Consider the following 19,915-nt stretch of genomic DNA (forward strand, 5'->3'; position numbering starts at 1 on the left):
ATAATCTACATACATGTTTGATATGCTATATTTTATGCATCTTAGGTCTCTACACTAATGAGTTTTACTATGAATAGTATAAATATGTGAGATATGTCTAAAACTTCCACAAAAAAAATATTTCACTTCAGGAAAAGGATTTATCAATCTACATGAGTTTTACTATCTTTTCCTAGGTTTTAAAACTTTAGGCTTCAGATCAGGATTAGAAAAATCTTCAAGTGTTGGGTGTATCATATTTTTCTCATGAGCTTTTATTTTCTCACTAAAATATGACATAGCACTTTTTAAAGTAGTATTATCAACTTTAAAATAATGTTCTCTACTATCAGATTCATCTATAAATATTTTTAAATCATTTTCAAGTTTAGTGTGTGATGATTTCAATAATTCATGTTTTTTGTTTAATTCATAAAACTCATCCAATAATTTTATGTGATTGCTATCAATAAATATGTGATCTTTCCTAAAGATTTCATGCTCTTTTTATAATTTTAAAAATTCTATGTTGAACCTAGCATGCAACTTTTTGAGATTCCTATAAGCAGTATGAATTTTCTCAAAAACATTAAATAATGTATTGTAGGTTAAGTCACATATCTCTTTTTATTCTAACTGATCAATCTTGTCAGCCATTAAACACAAGTTCGTGACTTCCTCCTCTGCTTCTATTTTTGAGGAATCTGAAGCTGAGTTAGCCCAAAATGCTCTCTATAATCTCATCTTGCCCTTACTTACATTGCTTTTCTCCTCAACCTTCTCCTTGATAGGATCAGCTTTGAGATTCAGGCAATCAAATTTGATGTGTCCAGGCTTCCTGCATTCATAGAAAATTATATCATTAGAACCTTTAGGGTTTTTTTGGAACTTACTTTTATTCCACTACTGACGTCTAATTTATTTCCTCTTAAGAAAACTTTTGAATTACCTTATTATTAAGGCAATATTATCTTCATCCTCAAGCTAAGATTAATCACTTTTTGAGTCATCCATTTTCAATGCAATATTTATCTCCTTTCGCTTGTCACCTGCATCAATCTATCTTTGATTCACTTCTTGCTCATAAGCAATTAGTGATCCAAGAAGATTATTAATATAATAAACATTTAAGTCTTTTGATTCCATTATAATAGTTATCTTTACATCATAAGTAGTAGGCAAACAACAAAGAATTTTATTTACTTTTTTAGCATTCATTAGTTGCCTACCTAAAGCATGCAATGAGGTGACTATTTGTGTGAAATGAATGTACATGCTAGTGATTGATTCATTCAGTTTCATGCAAAATAGTTCATAATTGTGTAGTAGAATGTTCAATCTAGATCGTTCCACCTTATTAGTTCCTTCATATGTAATGCAAAGCTTATCCCTAATTTTTTTTCTAGTTCTACCAGTTGAGACATGCATATAGTCTTCATATTTAAGTACACAGAAAAAGCTATTTGAATATTTAGAATTCAACTGAGCTAATTCTTTTTCCTCTATTGTCTAACTAGTAAATAGTATTTCAGTTATAATACCATCTACAAGTCTAGTTGGTCTAATGTAGTCTTCCTGTACTAAAATCCCCATGCAATAATTAAGCAATTAAAAAAAAGTAGACATACATATTTTCTAAAAAGTGAAAGGGATGTTATCAAATAATGGTGGTCTAGTAAACGAATATTCTTTAGGTACGTTACAATTTCAAAAAGTAATCATGATCATTTTCAAAAAGTTGTAAAAATCTTAATTTTTGAAAGTAGGCTCTAATATCACTTAAAAGTCTGAATTGGTTGTTAGACCTAAACTAATTATCCTAAGGCTAACTAAGAGGGGGGGGGGGGGGGGGGGGGGGGGGGGGAATTGGTTATTTAAAAATCTCTTGGTAGATTAAAAAAACTAATTTTAGATTTTTAATCACAATGATAATTTTTTGGAAAATATTTTTCAATCATAAAACTTAAACTTGAAGAAAAATAAAAATACAATGAAAAAGTAAAGACAGAAAAAATAACACAAAAATTTGTAGTGGTTCGGTCCAACTAGACCTATGACCACTCCCTGAAGACTCTCTCTTCAGGTATTACATAATACCAAAGTGACTCTCCTTTTGCTCCCATACCAAGGTGGAGAAGCCCTTACAATTAATCTCTTTTTCTCTAATCCTTGGTGCAGTAGAGTATTTCCATCCTTTCACACCCTTCTATAGGAGGTAGAATACTGCCATCCTCTTACACCCTCCTAGTGTTGAAAAAGTTTCATCATCCTTTCATACCCTCCTGGTGTCAGAAGAGTATCATCATCCTTTCACACCCTCGTGGTATCGACAGAGTACTGGCACTCCTTTAAAAATCTTATTTCAAGAGTCTTCAAGAAAGTAGGGAAGAACTTTGAAGAACAAGCAAGTGATACTGACCGTTGGGCAACCTTGTGAATCCTCTCATAATTCCCTTTTAAGAAATCTGTCACTCTCCAATCACAAGAAACTCTCTCAAATGCTCTCTAACTATACTCTCAAAAGAAATTCGTAGTAGGAGTTCTCTTTCAATCTGTTTTAAGAACTCTTATATATAAATGACATGAATAACCATCCAAAAAATTAAAAATTTCAATTTTTTCATCATCGTATGTACGAACAGCTCAAAAATCCTCTTATGGTCCTATATAAATCAATTTTGTACTCTGGCAGTCATATGCATGAACTGTCATCGTACAATACAAATAGTTCAAAAATGATCAAGTTTGTCAGGTATGATTATGTAAGAATGCATTTCATACTCTGTTTGGCATACTGTATGAACTTAATTTCTTATAATACGATCAGTTAAATAAAATCATGCTTCATTTGGTACAAAAATGGATGAGACCATATCGTAGTCATGGTATTATTTGTATAAAACTAATTTGGTATAGTACAAACAATTAAAAAAATTTACCTGTTATTTTTGAACTGATTGTACTGTACAAAATGACTTTTGTACAGATGACATCCAAAGTATGAAATAGATACATACTAATTTGTCCATACTCTAGACATCATCTGCATGAATGTAACTTCATATAATATAAAAATTATAATCAAAAAATTCTAAGGCATGATTCGATTAACTACTTTATGGAGGAACACTCTGGCCAAATTATCCTGTACATTCCCATAATCGTATAATATGATTAGTTTTAAAAATAAAAGTTTTGACTCTCAATTATAATCACACTCTCTCAGACTAAAAAAAAAAGTATAGACTTCAATAATAATAAACCCTAGTCTAATATGTCTTGAAGTCATCAACAGTCTGGAGTATGATATCCCTGAAATGTTAGTACACACATACATCACAAACAAAATTTTCTAATGTATGTTAGGACAAACGGAAATCAACACAATAAGATTTTGGTATCATCAAAAACTCAAATGATATAAAAACATAGTTTTGAAAACTAAGTTGCAATAAAGGGAAGCTAAGGTGACATATAGAAAGATCTGGTATATGAGTACTCACATGATGAATTACTATCTTTTATTAAGAAATTATATGACTATTATTAAAAGCTAAATAAAATATTTACATGTTTGAAAAAGGAGCATATCATACTTCAAGATGACATTTTAATTTAATTAAAAATATGATGCTTTTAGAAAAAGGTTCAAAAGATTATAATCTTGTACATATTGAATTAGATAATACATATAAAATATTAGAAGTTGAGTTGTTGCATTTATAGGAAGTTGAGTATGAATTATAAATCAAGGTAAGATTAGTCAAAAGTGAAAATAAATACCTCCACTTGTACTTAGTTCCTCACATACTCAAAAATAACTTGCTAGGGCACTAAATACATTATCCTCCTCAAGGAGGAAGATTTATTCATTGGACAAATTATGAAATTTATTTCTAAGAGTTATATGTTATTCCCCCAGCATAATAGTACACATCGCAAAAGATTGTTCACGTAGAGTCCACCATACAACCTACTATGTTCGGAGGTATAAGGCCTTAGGAGCATAGCATAACCTACATACATTATATTGCATTGGGGGACACAAGCTTATTTGGGTTTCTAAAATTACAACGTAGTATATTTTATAGGTATGCCTTCACAAAGGATCCAACAAAGGCATTGGTACTTAGATAGTAAATGGTTGCGACATATGATTGGAGATAGGAACTTATTCATGATAGAAAAGTTTAGATGTAGAGGAAAAGTGACCCTCGGTGATAATACCACCAAGAAATTCATTGGAATAGGAACTATAGGTAAGGAAAATTATTTTACCATTGAGAAACATTTATTAGTAGTTGTATTAAAATATAACTTATTTAGTATTAGTCAATCATGTAATAAAGGCCTTGATGTCAAGATTTATTCCTATAGATGCATACTTATTTTGAATAATAAAATAATTTTACAAGACCTATGAATTAAAAATGTATACATGATTGATTTATACTACATAAATAAATCTAATGAAACGTGTTGCCTAAAAATTACCCTAAATGAATGTTAGTTTTGGCAATGTTTAATATAACATTGGCATGAGGACACAAAGGAAGATCACACACTTAGAATGATGTTTGGGATCTTGTATCTAAACTATCTGATTAGAGTGTAATTGGAATAAAATTATTATCCGAAAATAATTTAAATGATATAAGATATATTATTAAGAAATAAAGTAATACTATAAGCTAAGGATTATAACCAGATAGAAGCAAAAGATTTCTAGGGAACATTCACACCAATTTCTAGACTAGAGGCTATTAGAGTTTTAATAGTAATTACATGTTTTAAAGGTTTCAATTTATATCAAATGGATGTAAGAAGTGTTTCAGGTTATATCAAATGGGCTTATAAAAGAAGAAGTTTATGTCGAATAACCAGCTGGTTTTGAGAGTGCTTTATTACCTGATTATGTTTATAAGATAAAAAAGGCATTTCATGATTTGAAATAAGTATATAGGGCTTGTTATGATAGGATTAGTATTTTTATTTTTATTTTTTTTTACAAATCTTTTTTAAGGGACCCATAGACACTACACTTCCCATCAAAAGAATAAGGTTAGATATTTTGATAGCTCAAATTTTTGTAAGTGATATCTTATTTGGTTCAAAAAAAGTTGTTTTATGTGAAGAATTTTCATTCATTATGAGGAATGAACTAGAGATGAGCATAATGGGTGAACTAACCTAATTCTTAGGGTTCCATGTAAAATGAAGGAAAGATTATATATTTCTTAGTCAGACTTATTAAAAGTTTTGATATGGAGAGTTTCAAACAGTCTAAAAACCCCTATGAACCTTACCACATTGTTAGATAAGGATCAAAGTTGAAAACTCATAAACTAGCAGAACTACTAAAGAATGATAAGATCATTATTATACCTAACTGGTAGTATACTTAATAATTTTTTTAGTGGTTATTTTTGTGCTAGATTTTATAACCTAAAGGGTTACATTTAATTAGTAAAAGAATAATTTAGTATCTCATAAGGCCTCCTAGCTTTTGTATATAGTATCATAAGGCTAGAATTTCTTTTGAAGTAGTTGGATACTCAGATTTATACTTTATAAGAAGCAAGTAATATAGGAACTGTACATCAAAAACATGTTAATTCATTAGATAATCATTATTTTCTTGGTCAAGAAAAAAAGCATAATTTAGTATCCATATCTATTATAGAGGTATAGTACATAGATGTATGGAGTTAGTCTTATGGCTAAAGAAATATCTTTTTAATTTTGATTTACAAGAGGATACCATCCCAATTATGTGTGAGAACACTAGTGTCATATGAATCACAAAGAATCCAATTCAACATTTATGGACAAAACAACTTGACATTAGACATCATTTTATAAGAGACCATTTTTCATGGGTGATGTGAATAAACAATTTGTTGATTCAAATAATTAATTGGTAAACATTAGGCACTCGAATATAAAAGGTTTAGCATACTAAGGACTAGAGTAAGAGTGATTGATTTAAATGCCTAGATCACTTTATTAAGATAGTTTTTTTTTTTGTTAAAACCAGTAGAGGGGCCTACATGTTAAATAAAAAATGATTACAATGTCCTTAAGGGGAACCCTCAACTCCCTACTGCTCAAAAGGGCTATAAAGAAAAGCAAAATAAAACCTACAAGCCAATAGTCCCCACTAAGCCAAAATACAAAATTACCTAGTAACATGCTATTGTTGCTATAGATAAGCATCCAAAAAAGAAAGATACTGATAAGAATATGAAGCACAATCTTTCTGCAAAAAATCTTGATCCCAGCCTTAAGCAAATCCTCCTGAAAATAAAAAAGGCTACAAAATAAAGAACTAAACACAAAGAAACATAGAATTGTAAATAAAAATTGATTAACTTAAAAGCGGGATAACAAGAATTGATATACACATATAGAGCTTTCGAGCATAAAACCTCCCACTGATCCAAGATATTACACCATTGCAAGCAATACAAAAGCAAAAACATAAAAGAGTAGAATAAGCCATGCAAGCTAAAAAAGAAATGCAAACCAATCCACCACTCAAACCCAAATAAGGGTACAGGCTGAAAGAGCTCAAGGTAAAATAAAACGAGCATTCATCACATGGGTAATACAAATGCCACTCCATCCTACCACCAAGCCAAAATATCCACACTCTGTTGATCAGCTCTAAATTGCAGCAAGATAGGATCACATAGAAAGTAGTCACCCACACACACACAGAAATAAACATGGACAGAGAAGCAACATAACAGAAAAGTAAAAAAGGGCGCCTTAACTGCCACTCGAAAAAAGTGCAAAAGTGCCCAAGGTTAATGCCAACAACCCACCCATGAATAACCCCCAAACCAACAACAAAACATAACATGCACCAAAACAAGTAAAATCCCCAAGCTCCCAACAAGACTACTAAACTCCACCCAGCAGCCACACAATCGAGGGAGCCTAAAATAGAAAAATAAATAACATAGTACCAGACCCCTATATTACTCATAACATACAACCATAACTAGGAACCAAAATAATGCATGGAGGTAGGAGAGCAACAAGTACGAAAACCTTCAATAATAGAAATGGTGCAAACATAGCTCAAGCCCATAAACCCAAAATACATAACATGAAAATGCAAAACCACATAAGATCGCTAATAACCATCACCAAACATTAGAATAATAACAATAAAGCCAAGAATGTAAATCACAACCAATAATATAAGAAAGAAAATAGTAGGCAGTAACCGAAAAATACACCAGCATTAAAACAGCCCCCACAAGGAATAGAGGAAAAGCCAACACAAAACAACCTCTACTAGGTAGTCATCCAAGAAGAATGGTAGCACCACACAACCAAAACAAACCAAGTCCTAGCAGCCCCCAAAAGAGACCACTTGTCAGAAAAGCCACAATCCTTAAAAAAAACTATCAAAGTGAGGCTCCAGAAGGAAACTCTCACCAAAGCCCCAGATAAAACTAGAAACACAAGAAAGGAACCAGCCAAGCCACTCAACACGCAGGCACCCATATCAAAGCAAAAAAGCGAGAGGGAAAAGAAGAAAGGGGTAAACTACCAATAAAGCATACAAGAAAAAACACCCAAAGCAAAGCAAAAAAAATCCCTACAAACTCTAGAACACCAACCAAATTAACACCTAACATAAGGCATACAGATAATGTCCTGTGTAAAAATCCCTTTTAAAGGGCTAGGAAAATTAGCAGCCGTAAAATCAGAGAAACAAACTAACTCACTCCCAAAATTGGCAAGCCAATTAGCACATGTATTACCGTCCCTATAAACATGAGAGAAGGAAACATTAACAAAAATCATCAATTGCTTAACATCCCTAACCAGATAAAACATTGCAGAATTATAGATCGGCTCCTCAATATTATTAATGCCTTAAATAGTATGAGTAGAATCAACCTCAATCCCAATGTTAAAAATATAAAGAGATATACAAATTATCAATCCATAAAGAATAGCAATAAGCATATCAAAAAGCACATTGCATTTCATAAAAGGTTTAACCCAGTAAAAATACCTAGGTTCAGAGCAAAGGTGAGCCTCATCCAACCTGAGACCTAATTTATCAGCAACAAAGTAATAGTTGATAAAGGTATTGATAGAATGCAAATTAATAGAAAAAAGGCTCAGAACTTTATCTTTCACATCTTTTTTAATCCTATGATAGTCCATAATAATACAATTAAAAATTTAATTATTCATAACCATCCATAAATACCACATAATAAGAGAAGGAATGACGTTTCTAATCTGGCCTTCAAAGTTGATAAACCAAGAGTTAAGCAAAGCATTAATAGACAGATTAGCATTAAAGCAGTTTAATAAGAAAATATCATCAAAATAAGTCCAGGTTTTAATAGCTAAAGGACTCGAAAGAAAAGCATGATGCATATTCTCCACATGATAACAACATTGGCATTTGGACGGTAAGATAAAACCTCTTTTAATCAAGTTATCATTAGTAGGAGTAAATCTATATAAAACTCTTCAGATAAAGATAGCAACAGTAGAAGGAATACTTTTATGCAAAATCTTGGAAAAAATATTATTAACCTTATTCTTGGTTCTAAATACATGCCAAGCATCCTTTAATCTAAAAACCCCATTTTTAGACAAATTACATAATAAGAGATCCTTCGAATCCATGTTTAAGGGAATGTTCAAAATTTATTGAATAACTAAATTAGGAATGACATTAACAAGTTTATAATAATCCCAATAAATATCAATAATGAAAAAGTTTACCTTAACCATAGTAGTAGAAGTATTGGTGATATAATCAACAAAATGGTTACCCAACCAATGATCCTGCCAAAAGAAGATGTTCCCACCACCAAGCCCCTAAGAGAGGTGAGGCTCCACAACCCATTTAACCTTGAAATGTCTTTGCCAAACTTTAGAATCACCTTTATTAAAAGAACAAGTAGTAGGATGGTTTCCCACACAATACTTGGAATACATGAACTTAGCCCAAAGGCTCACTTTCACACAAAAAGTATACCATAACTTGAAAGAAAAGGCATAGGCCAAATCAAACATACACTTACACCCCAGGCCACCCTCATTCAAAACACCACAACACTTATCCTAAGAGAACCAAATAATTTTAGAATTGTTATCAGCTCTATTACAAAAAAAAATTATTGATAATTTTATCAATTCTATTACACGCCATTTGAGTAGGCAGAAGAGTTTAAAAAGAATAAATAGAGAGAGAGAAAAGTACACTTTTAATAAGAGTAAGCCTACCACCAAAACTCAAAAACATGGAATCCCAGGACAAAAGCTTATTCTAAACCAAACTAATCAAATCATCAAAAAGAAAAGGCTTCTTTATATCTTTAAAAAGAAGGATCCCAAGATACTTAATAGGTAATTGGCCTTGCACAAAACCAATGAGGGCTTTGATAGTCACAATACTAGCATTAGGCACTTTATTAGAAGAAATGAAACAACATTTTTTCTTGTTCAAAAAAAGCCCACTAAACTTTTCAAAGTTATGAAAAAAGTCCAAAAGTCTATTAATCCTATTAAGAGAAGCATTCGTAAAAACAACAAAATTATTGGCAAAATATAAATGAGAAATAGGAAAACCCCGAAGTTTCTAAAATAAAGGCTAGTGTGGTTCTCAAAGAGGTTGGAAAGACCTCTAGAAAGATACTTAGTCGCAATGATGAAAAGAGCCGGAGACATAGGATTCCCATGTCTCAAACCTTGAGAGGATCTAAAAGAACCAGAGCTTTTACCATTAATAATAATAAAAAAATAAGAATCATCAATCTTATTTTTGATAATATTGATAAAAACTGAATTAAAACCAAATAATTGCAAAATGTTATAGAGAAAGTTTCAATTAATATTATCATAAGCCTTAGAAATATCAAATTTAAAGATAATATTGCTACCTCTCACCCTAACATCCAAATCATAGAAACATTATTGAGCCAACAGAATATTATCATCAATTTCCCAACCTTTAACAAAACCCATTTAATAGGAAGAGATAATTTTAGGAAGAATATAAGTTAAATGTCTCATAATAATTTTAGAAAATAACTTACTAAAAAAATGTGCAAAGACTAATAGCTCTAAAGTGATTCCAAGTATTAACATCATTATTCTTGGGAATGATAACAATAGAAGTAGACAAAAAAATTTAGGTATGGCATGCCCAACAAAAAAAATCCAAAGATGTAGAATAAAGATCATCACTAATAATATGCCAAGCTTTCTAAAAGAATTTAGCAGTAAACCCATCCGTCCCAGCCATAGAATCACCATTCATACCATAAATAATCTCTTTTAATTCATCAAAAGTAGGGGTGTTAGCAAGAAAATCATTATCCTCTTGAGAGATGAGAATGGGGATGATGGAAGGGTTCTCAATATGCCGAGGGGAGAAATTCTTGTTGAGCCGATTTTGAAAATGTCGAACCACCAACAAGGAAATCTCCTCAGTAATGGAACCATCCTCAAGGTTGATTTTATTAATGGAATTCTTAGCACGCATCCTCTTAACCAAAGCATGAAAATACTTGGTGTTGTTATCACCTTCAACAAGATTCTTTGTAACCACTTTTTATTTCCAAAAAACTTCCTCCTGAGCTTGTAATTTAAAGAGGCACTCCTTAGCCTCTCTAAGTAAAGCAAAATTATCACCAGTAGGAGACATTTGATAGTTAAATTCAATAGTGTTACTCTATCTTCCATATTTAATATATTACAAATGACATTTTTAAAAACATTTTGATTCCACCAGTTAAAGATTTGTTTCAGCCTTGTTAAGATAATTATATGTAAGTGAATTTGATTATCTATTTGGTTTATGTTATGACATTGTCATTTTTAATCAAAGTTAAAATTAATTTAAAAAAACCATTTTAATTTATGAAGCACATTAGTATTATATGATAAACATTACATAATAAGATTTCTTATTCATTAATTATAAAACTAATAGCACATAATAAATTATAAAATAACTTCATACTATATAATTTGAACAAGTTAAAAGAATTTAAGATAGACATTAGGGCAATCCTAAAGCTACATATACTATCAATAATAACAGTATTGGATGATAAGACCGAGTCAATTATTTGTTAACCTACAGGACTATCTGGACAATTTCTGCTTGTATTGGATGATACAATTCATAGTATATGATCAGCCCAAGTACAAACTTTATAAATAGGTTTGAATCCTTCACTTTTATTCAAAAATTCTTAGCTCTCTCAATTCTTATGTGTGAGCATTCAATGTAGGAAACATGGCAAGCAAGAGAGCTCGAGTGATAAGTAACTCCATAAGGAAGTAGAGAGGCATCATATTTATTACTAATAATGATGGTGAGTTATATCTAAAATATTAAGAACCATTGACCATATACTTAAAGATTTTTATCCCATATTAACAATCATATTAGGTATTTCATTATTTCATCAGCAACTCCCTTTAATTCCTCATCTCTCTCTCTCTCTCTCTCTCTCTCTCTCTCTCTCTCTCTCTCTCTCTCTCTCTTCCAAATTATACAAAACATATTCTTGAATTCTTCTCAAATATTTACATAAATGCTTACAAAAGGGACATGCACTCCTTAACATGTATGTGTAATACTGTTATTACTAACCATAATCTCCATGAGGGCCTATGCATTTCCTACAATGGTGATGCACCACATAATATTGCTAAAGAAACATACTATAATTGATCCACCCTAAACTTAACCCTTATCAATTCACCTCTTTCCCCATAGGTAAACAACTTGGTGTTAAATGCTTGAGTTATTCAACACAATCTTTGAAACAATGTAATTTCCAAAGTTAATGATAGGATTAATATTACCCTTCTCCTATCCATAGTTACCTATTAATATATAATCCATTCATAATTTAATATTGAGAATTATTTAGCTGGGTATATTGAAAATCATACTACCATTATGAGTCATAGAGCCCACTAAAATTAAAATATTACCCTTTATCATCTCATTGGATATCTATTATAAATCAAGTGCAATACAAGCTACTTGCGCCCCTAGATGACATGACCTAACATTTTAAAGATAATTCATTTCACAACATTTATATTTTAAGGTGTAATCCAACATAAGGTAGAAGTGATTAGGAGGATAAGAAAGCTAAACTTCATTAATTAGCTCATCAGGCACACTATCCACAGAATAAGTGGACCAAGCATTTGGCATTCCTTGAACTTAAAGTAGATAACAATATTAGGAAAGATGCATAGTGGTGGTAGAAGATGTATAAATAACATGAAGAGGACTACACATAGTTTAAAGAGCAGTTTTCCCTTCTCTATGGATATTTTAGCCCACCGCCACCACACCTAATTATGGATCAATTTTACATATGTGTAAAGGTGGTCACTATTAAATTAACATTCTAGGTAAAATTAAAGGTAAATGATAAAGTGATATCTTACACAGAGGAGACGAGAATAAATAAAAGGATTGGTTAAGCTTAATTTGAAGATGAGAAGTGTTAAAGACAAGAAGACCTCAAAAGTAAAAGTATTGTGTCAATTTGTATTTTCAATTTTCTTGTGTCTTATAATATTTGTATAGGTATATAATGGGAAAACAACCAAGCACATACACACACATGAATGTAAGAAAAAGAAGAAGAAAATTAGAAGTTAATTAAAATAATTGGTTCTCTAACTAATAATACTATATGATATGAATCGTGATGTATCATAAGAGTGAAATTTTTACAAAATAAGATAATCAAATAGCATTATTTAATAGAAAATTAAAATCAAAATTTTATATAATAATCATGCTATATGATATATTTCTTTCTATATGATTTGATATTTATATTGAAACATGATCTTATCTTCTTTTTGTCAAAAATAGGTAAATTTAAAATTTAACTAACTATACTTTATGATCATGTTTAAAGTAGATAAATTTTTAAGATATTTAGCTATTTTGTTATTAAAAATTGCGGGATCAAATTCATACAAAATTTAATCTTATACAATATATATCATACAACTTGAAATAGAGACAAAATTCATACCACCTTAGATCAAATAGGCTAAACAAATACCTTGAGTTTACATATTAAACTAATCATATTATACATTTTTTATATTGTACCCTTTGATATAATAGTGGATAGCATTTATGGTTCAAGCAAATTGAACTAATTAAAATGTATGATTCTTGTATTGCATTATATAATTGTATTGTCAATTTTCTTAAACAACTTAATTAGGGTTCTTTTTTATATTACTTCTAAATATTACTTTTATATTAAAATATAATTTTCTGAAAGGAAGATAAGTTCAAATATTTTTAGAAAATAGGAAGAATTTTTAAGGAGTGTGGAAAGGATATATTAGAGAGAACTTGAGAGTAATATATTCTAAAAGTCTAAAAGATTTGAGTGTGAGGTTCTTGATCTTTGCATGCATCATAAAGCTTAACTAAATGTTGAGATTAGTTGAGTCGACATTAAACGCAAGTGCATGTGTTGATCAAGTAATAAAGTTTAGAATAGTAAGTCGATCCCATGAGGAAACTAAACTATCTTATGTTCACCATAGTACTGTCTAATTGAGTTACAAATTTTATCTTACCAAATCCAATCGAATGTAGATTCCTATAACATTATTACTACAAATGCTAAAAGAAGAGATTTCATAAATTTAAAGAGTTCTAAACTTATGATGGTGATAAATGTAATGTTATCCTAAGATTACTCTTCTAATGTTAGTTGAATCAGAGCAAATGCACTCTTAGATCTCTATAAAGCCTATAAGAGTTTGAAGTAAACTTTTCATCCTACTACAACTATTTTATCACATAAGTTTTATATTTTAATTAACCTAATTGTTCAATCATTTCTTGATCAATTCAATGAATCACCCTATATTTAGATTAGAGCATGGCCATTATATGATCTAATAAAATGTAGGAGTAATTGAAAACAACATTCAATAGTTTAAGTTCAAGAGACCACTTAAGTAAAGCATATATTATCTCACATCATAAGTCAAAAAAAGATTTTATTTATTTAATAATAAAATAGAAGAGTAAATGGTGTAAGATATCACCTGAAATCTTTTTTAAAAGCACAAATAAACACTATAGAAATTCTGGAATGATTTTGTTGAAGTATAAACTCTCCTCCCACTTTGCACTTGCTCAAAATCTATTTTGCTTATATTATAAATGGTTAGCCCTAAAAAATAGAAAAAAAACTATGTATATTTTGTACACAAACTGATATTGGAGCTATAAAATTAAAATATAGGTGATGTGTTGCTACTAAATGAACTAGCTCTCCAATTCTTACTATTGGTCTCCACTGAGGCATTGGGATGAATCAAAATGAGGCTTGAGATTTGAATCACTTCAACTCACTCATCATGGGGCTACTGCTATTTGACATCGTTGTTCACCATGGCACTATGATGTTCAATATTAAGTGATGTTGTAGTGCTTTCTTACGTTAGGGTGCTTCAGATAATGATGTTCGGGCTTGAATTAATTATGATTTTTCCTAAACTTAATGGAACCACAGTGCTCTAGATTTTTGATGGATGACTAATAATTTTGTGGCACATTATATTTTAGAGCCAAGGCACTAAATTTATTTATGAAATCTTAGAACTCAATGGTGCCAAAATGCTATAGATTTTTGTTGGGCATTAATGGCGCTATAGTGTGTAATGTCAGGTGCTATGGAGCAAAAAAAAAATCTCATTTTTGGCCATTTTCCTAGAATTTCATTCATAACATTAAAAAAAAATAAATATTTCACAATAAATATATACAAATAAATATTATCATAATTTTTGTTTAATAAATTATCCCCATCTTAAGCTATTGCTTATCCTCAAGCAATTCCAATGCACTCAACTTCTCTTTATGAAATTGCATGTCAAAAAAATTAAAAGTAGAAAATACTTCACTAAATTATGTTAATTACAATAAGGAAGTACTTTAAATTTTCAATTAAATCAAATTAGATACGGGGCATCACAATTGGTATCAAATTATAGTTTTTGAAAGAATATATTATTTTCAAAGCTATAGAATTTGGTTATGAGTTGTGTAAGATGGGTACTTTAAGGTGTATTAGTTTGCATAAATAGTTGAATGACATGTGATAGAATGAACTGCATGACTATATAATTTTTTATGAGTTTTGATTTGATGTGAGATTTGATTAAATGAATTTGGATTATATTGATTTTATGCCTGAATCTTTAAGGGAAATGTCAGGGATGAAATTTTCTTAAGATGGGTAGATTGACCGGTATTTTGACCGAAGTACATAATTGTTTTAGGAGTCAATATGGCTCCAAATCATAAACCATCTTTACTATAGTGTTGCTATTGTAGTATTTTAACTACAAAATTTTGTTTTTATAATTTTTGGGCATTGTAAAAAATTCTTAAGAAATTAGCACCTATCAGTACAAGTGGGGATTTTCGGACCTTCAAATATATATTTTGTAAACTAATTTCACAAATATGTTTTTTATACTTTTTAAAGCCCAATTTGATTTATATGAATTTTATATTGAAAATTTAATTAAATTAAATTATTATATTAACATTTTTTAATATTTTATTATTAATAACTATATTAACTTAATAACTTTTTAAATCCATTTTTTCTTCTTGATTTTGATAACATAGAATGGCTTGCAATTTTTTGAGAGAAATGAGAGGAGAGAGAAATTAAAAACTAAGATTTGGAGGCTACTGAGCAATTTTTATCAAACGTTGTAAGGAACCATAACCTTATTTTTATTTAAAATATTTTATGTTTTTGTCATTTTTCTAGTCAAAATTAAGTTTTCATTACCAGAAAATGTGAATAACTTTGTTTTTTTTTTTTTAAGAAAATAACTTTGTGTTGGCAAAACTTTCACAGCATAGCTTTTTGTATGTTATAGAGATTAAGATTATGATATTTTGAGTATTTATTTAAGATCTTTTACTAGGTGATTTTGAGAATATAGCAATTTTTTTTTACTCAGAAATTTATTTTGATGTCTAAAAAGAATGATTTAGTTCAACAAAATCTTCAGAATATTATTTTATGCAATATTTGATAATTTTGTCAAATTCTAGAAATGTGAATTTTTTCTTAATATGATTTTTGTTCTCTACTATTAGGACATTTTGATATTTTTTGAATTATGCTTAATTATGCTTTATTTGCTACAATGTATTATAAATGAATGTGGATATGTTATTGAGTAGTAGTTGGTCACTATTACAACTATAATATTGTAATAATAAAATATGTGTAAAAGATAAGTAAAGACTAGTTTACCCATTGGTTGGAAATTAATTGGCATGTACATGATGGTGGGTCGACGGATTTCCTTTAAATAAAATGGTTTGGTGTTATCCTCTACTAGTTCATATGATACACTGGTTGGGAGTTAGAGGAGATTATTACTATGATGACGGGCAAAGAGTGATGACTCTATTTACTAAGTTAAAAGTTTAATAATACTGATACTAACACTGAAAAACACCATGATAGCCAGGACATCTTACTTTTTTAGTGTGACTACTAAAATGCATTTTTTGAAACATTTTTCTTATAAGTGTATGGATTTATTAGTATTGCATTATTCTATTACTTCTACCACTAGATTATTATTTTTATCGATCTAGGTTCTGATACTATTTGATAATATTGATTCAATGTACTTAATACTAAGCATGTGATATATTCTGATATATGAGGTTTAGATAACATGTGCATATTTTTATAAAATATTATTGCATCGATTTAATTTTGATAGTTTTTACTGATATTTTGATTTGATGTTTTATCTAATTACTAAGGCATGACTGATTTATAAATTTGACACTCATACTGGGTTACTATTTTACCAACTATTATACAGTAGTGTTTTACTATTATATATTCTACTATTATTATATTTGAGTTTTACTATTCTTGCATTTATCTAATGATCATATGATTACTACTACTATTATGATTTGATCTCTGACATGCATATTGCTCTTTTACTATGCTTTAAATTTAGTTGTAGGTTTTGGTGATCTGCTGAGCTTTCTAAGCTCATTATATGTGGTTAAATGATTTCAGATCAAGGCAAGGGAGCAGAAGTATAAGGTTGGTATGGATTCTTCAGGTTCTATTTCTTTTTATTTTTCTTTTATACTCATGGCATAATAGTTATAATATAATTATATAGATCTTGAGTATTATATATAAATTTTGGGAATGAATATAAATATATACATTAATGTTTTAAATTATAGGTTGTGATGGACTGATGGGGGAAGTAGAAGAGAGTAAAGAGGCGTTTGGGGAGGAGTAAAAGGGGCTGCTAGGGTTTTTCTTTCTTCTCTAGCCGCCGCCTCCGTAGTTTCTGCTCTCCTCCCCGCCTCTTCCGGCTTTGCCGGAGGAGCGATGGCCTCCGCTCCTTCTTCCTCTCCTCCTCAGGAGTTCCCACCCCTCTCTTCCAAGGTTTCTGTTCCCTCTTTTGCGCCAGCTCTCAGCTACAGAAACGTTGTAGCTTCCCCTCGTCCGGGAAATGCTTTTAAGCTTTCCTCTACCGTTTTGCCTGACGATCCCTTGGATTTTAATGAAGCTCAGGTGAAAGCTGCAAAGGATGAATGGGGCTTATCTTTGATAGGTTATTCAATTGGTAGACGACCATACTACGAGTCCTTGCTCTCTACCATGCGTAAGTCTTGGAAACTCAAAGGTATGATGAAATTACTCTCGCTGAGTGATGGTTTTTTCATGCTTAAGTTTACTGCGCATGAGGATTTTTATATGGCTTTGGCGGGGGGTGTTTGGTTTTTTTTGGGAAAACCTTTCGTCTTGCAAAAATGGAAACCAAACTTCAAACCGGTGAGAGAAGAATTCTCCTCTGTTCCTATTTGGTTCAAAATCATTGATCTTCCTCTTCCCTGTTGGACTCCTGAAGGCATTTCGAGAATAGCGAGTAAAATTGGGAAACCATTGGTGGTGGATGATCTCACAGCGGAAAAAACACGACTCACATATGCCAGGGTCTGTGTCCAGGTCGCTAAAGACTGCTCTTATCCGGAAACCATTCCCATTTCCATTCTTGGTGAGGCGTTTACTCTTAAAATTCAATATGAATGGAAACCAATTCCTTGTCAACATTGTGGATCCATTGTTCATTCCCCAGATTTCTGCCCTACAAAACCCTCCTCTGCTCAGGCAGAATCTCGTATTCCTGCTAGGGGAAGAAGTCAAAGCCGCAAACCGCCAAGACCGGACAACAGGAATAACACAAGCAATCCTCCAAAGCAGAATCTTTCATCTGGTTTAGCTGAAGGAATCATTTCTGCTACAACTTCACTACCTTCATCTCATCCGATTACTGACCAGCCAAAGGTCAGTAACAACCAACAGTCTTCAATCAATACTCCTTCCACCTCGCAGATTACGCCAGTCACCATTCCACCCAGCAACACTCAGTCATCTGTATCTCACATTCCGAATCTAAATTCGCCAACTGACGAGGTAGTCAATCCTAATTTGGTCATTCTGGCTAATAAGTAACAAGAAAAGGTTATATCACCTAACAAATTTGCTTTATTGGGGGAAAATATTAATGATAATGCTCAGACGTCCTCTTCTTCTTCCAGTCAAGATCAGTCTAGGAATATTCAGCAAGTGCAAACAAAAGCTTCTAGGAGTAAAGCAAGCAAAAAAAACTCTTAACCACTCTTCAAAATCTTAATGATCCCCCCTCGACTGGCGGCTTGGAATGTGAGAGGTTTCAATAGCCCAGAAAAGGTTAGGGCTTGTAAGGAGTTGGTTCAATGTCACAATCTTGATCTCATCTGTGTTTTGGAAAACAGAATCCATAATAAATCTTTCTCTGATCCTTGGTTTCGCCTGAACCACGAAATTTTTCCGAATGAGGACAGCTGCCACAATTTCAATTTGTCCATCTCTGGTAGGATTTGGATAAAATGGAACTCAGATCATTTACATTTCATCACTGCCTTCTTTTCTTCTCAGTTAATCTCGGGCAATCTGTATAAAGGCTCTGAGCTGTTTGTGTTTCTACAGTAGTCTATGCCTCTAATGATCATTCGGAGAGGCTTCAGCTGTGGGATAATCAGGACTTGGGGGCAACATCTCCTCTCCATGGCTTATTCTGGGATTTCAAATTGTTTTTAAACCCCAATGAAAAGTCGGGGGGGACTCCACTTCTTTCTTCTCAACTTGTGGACTTTAACTCTCTTATTTTTGATATGAGTTTATTTGATTTAGCATCTTCTGGCTTGAAGTACTCTTGGTTCAATCAAAGACCCAATGACCCTATTCACTTGAGGTTGGATAGGATGCTTATTAATGATAAATGGTTGGAGTTTTTCCTTCTTCTAAGTATGAAGTTTTCCACCTTCTTGTTCTGATCACTCCCCCATTGTCCTTCAATGCAATGTTATCTGTTATTGGGAATCATAGGTTTCTCTTCAAAATTTTTGGACTAAACAGGAGGAATTTTGGCATGTCTTACTTAGTATTTTTTCCAACCCATCAAAGGCAATCCCATTTTAGGGCTCTATAATAAGCTAAAAATGCTCAAGTTGAGGCTTAAAGGCAAAGATTGGACAAATTCTTCTATTTTGTCAATTCAATTCAATTCTCTCAAGGAACAACAATCTACCTGTTTGGGTTTACTTACAATGATCCTCAAAACATTGACTTAAACCGACAGCTGAAAGGTATCAATTCTCAACTGGCTGATGCTCCTCATCTTGGACTAATTGGATGCTTCAAAGGGCTAAACTTAAATGGCTTTCTCAAGGGAAGATGATTTAAAATTTCTTTATGCCAAAATTAGGAGAAGAAGGAATATATGCTCTTCTAATCTTCTATCTACGGATGATTCTAATGTT

At 31.3% G+C, this 19,915-nt stretch overlaps 1 protein-coding gene across 1 annotated transcript; it reads left to right on the top strand.

The window, feature by feature from the left end:
- Positions 1 to 17,438: 17,438 nt before the first annotated feature.
- LOC110111647 lies at positions 17,439 to 18,566 on the top strand. The gene has a single exon (XM_020843615.2). It carries the CDS (start codon positions 17,439 to 17,441, stop codon positions 18,564 to 18,566), a length of 1,128 nt encoding a protein of 375 aa, XP_020699274.2.
- The last annotated feature ends 1,349 nt before the right edge of the window (positions 18,567 to 19,915 follow it).

The sequence above is a fragment of the Dendrobium catenatum genome, unplaced genomic scaffold, assembly GCF_001605985.2.
Source record: "Dendrobium catenatum unplaced genomic scaffold, ASM160598v2 fragScaff_scaffold_1021, whole genome shotgun sequence".
In the NCBI taxonomy this organism is placed as follows: Eukaryota; Viridiplantae; Streptophyta; class Magnoliopsida; order Asparagales; family Orchidaceae; genus Dendrobium; species Dendrobium catenatum.

Bases quoted from the DNA above. Each gene is read 5' to 3' on its own strand.
- LOC110111647 (XM_020843615.2), top strand. From the start codon at position 17,439: ATGGCCTCCGCTCCTTCTTCCTCTCCTCCTCAGGAGTTCCCACCCCTC.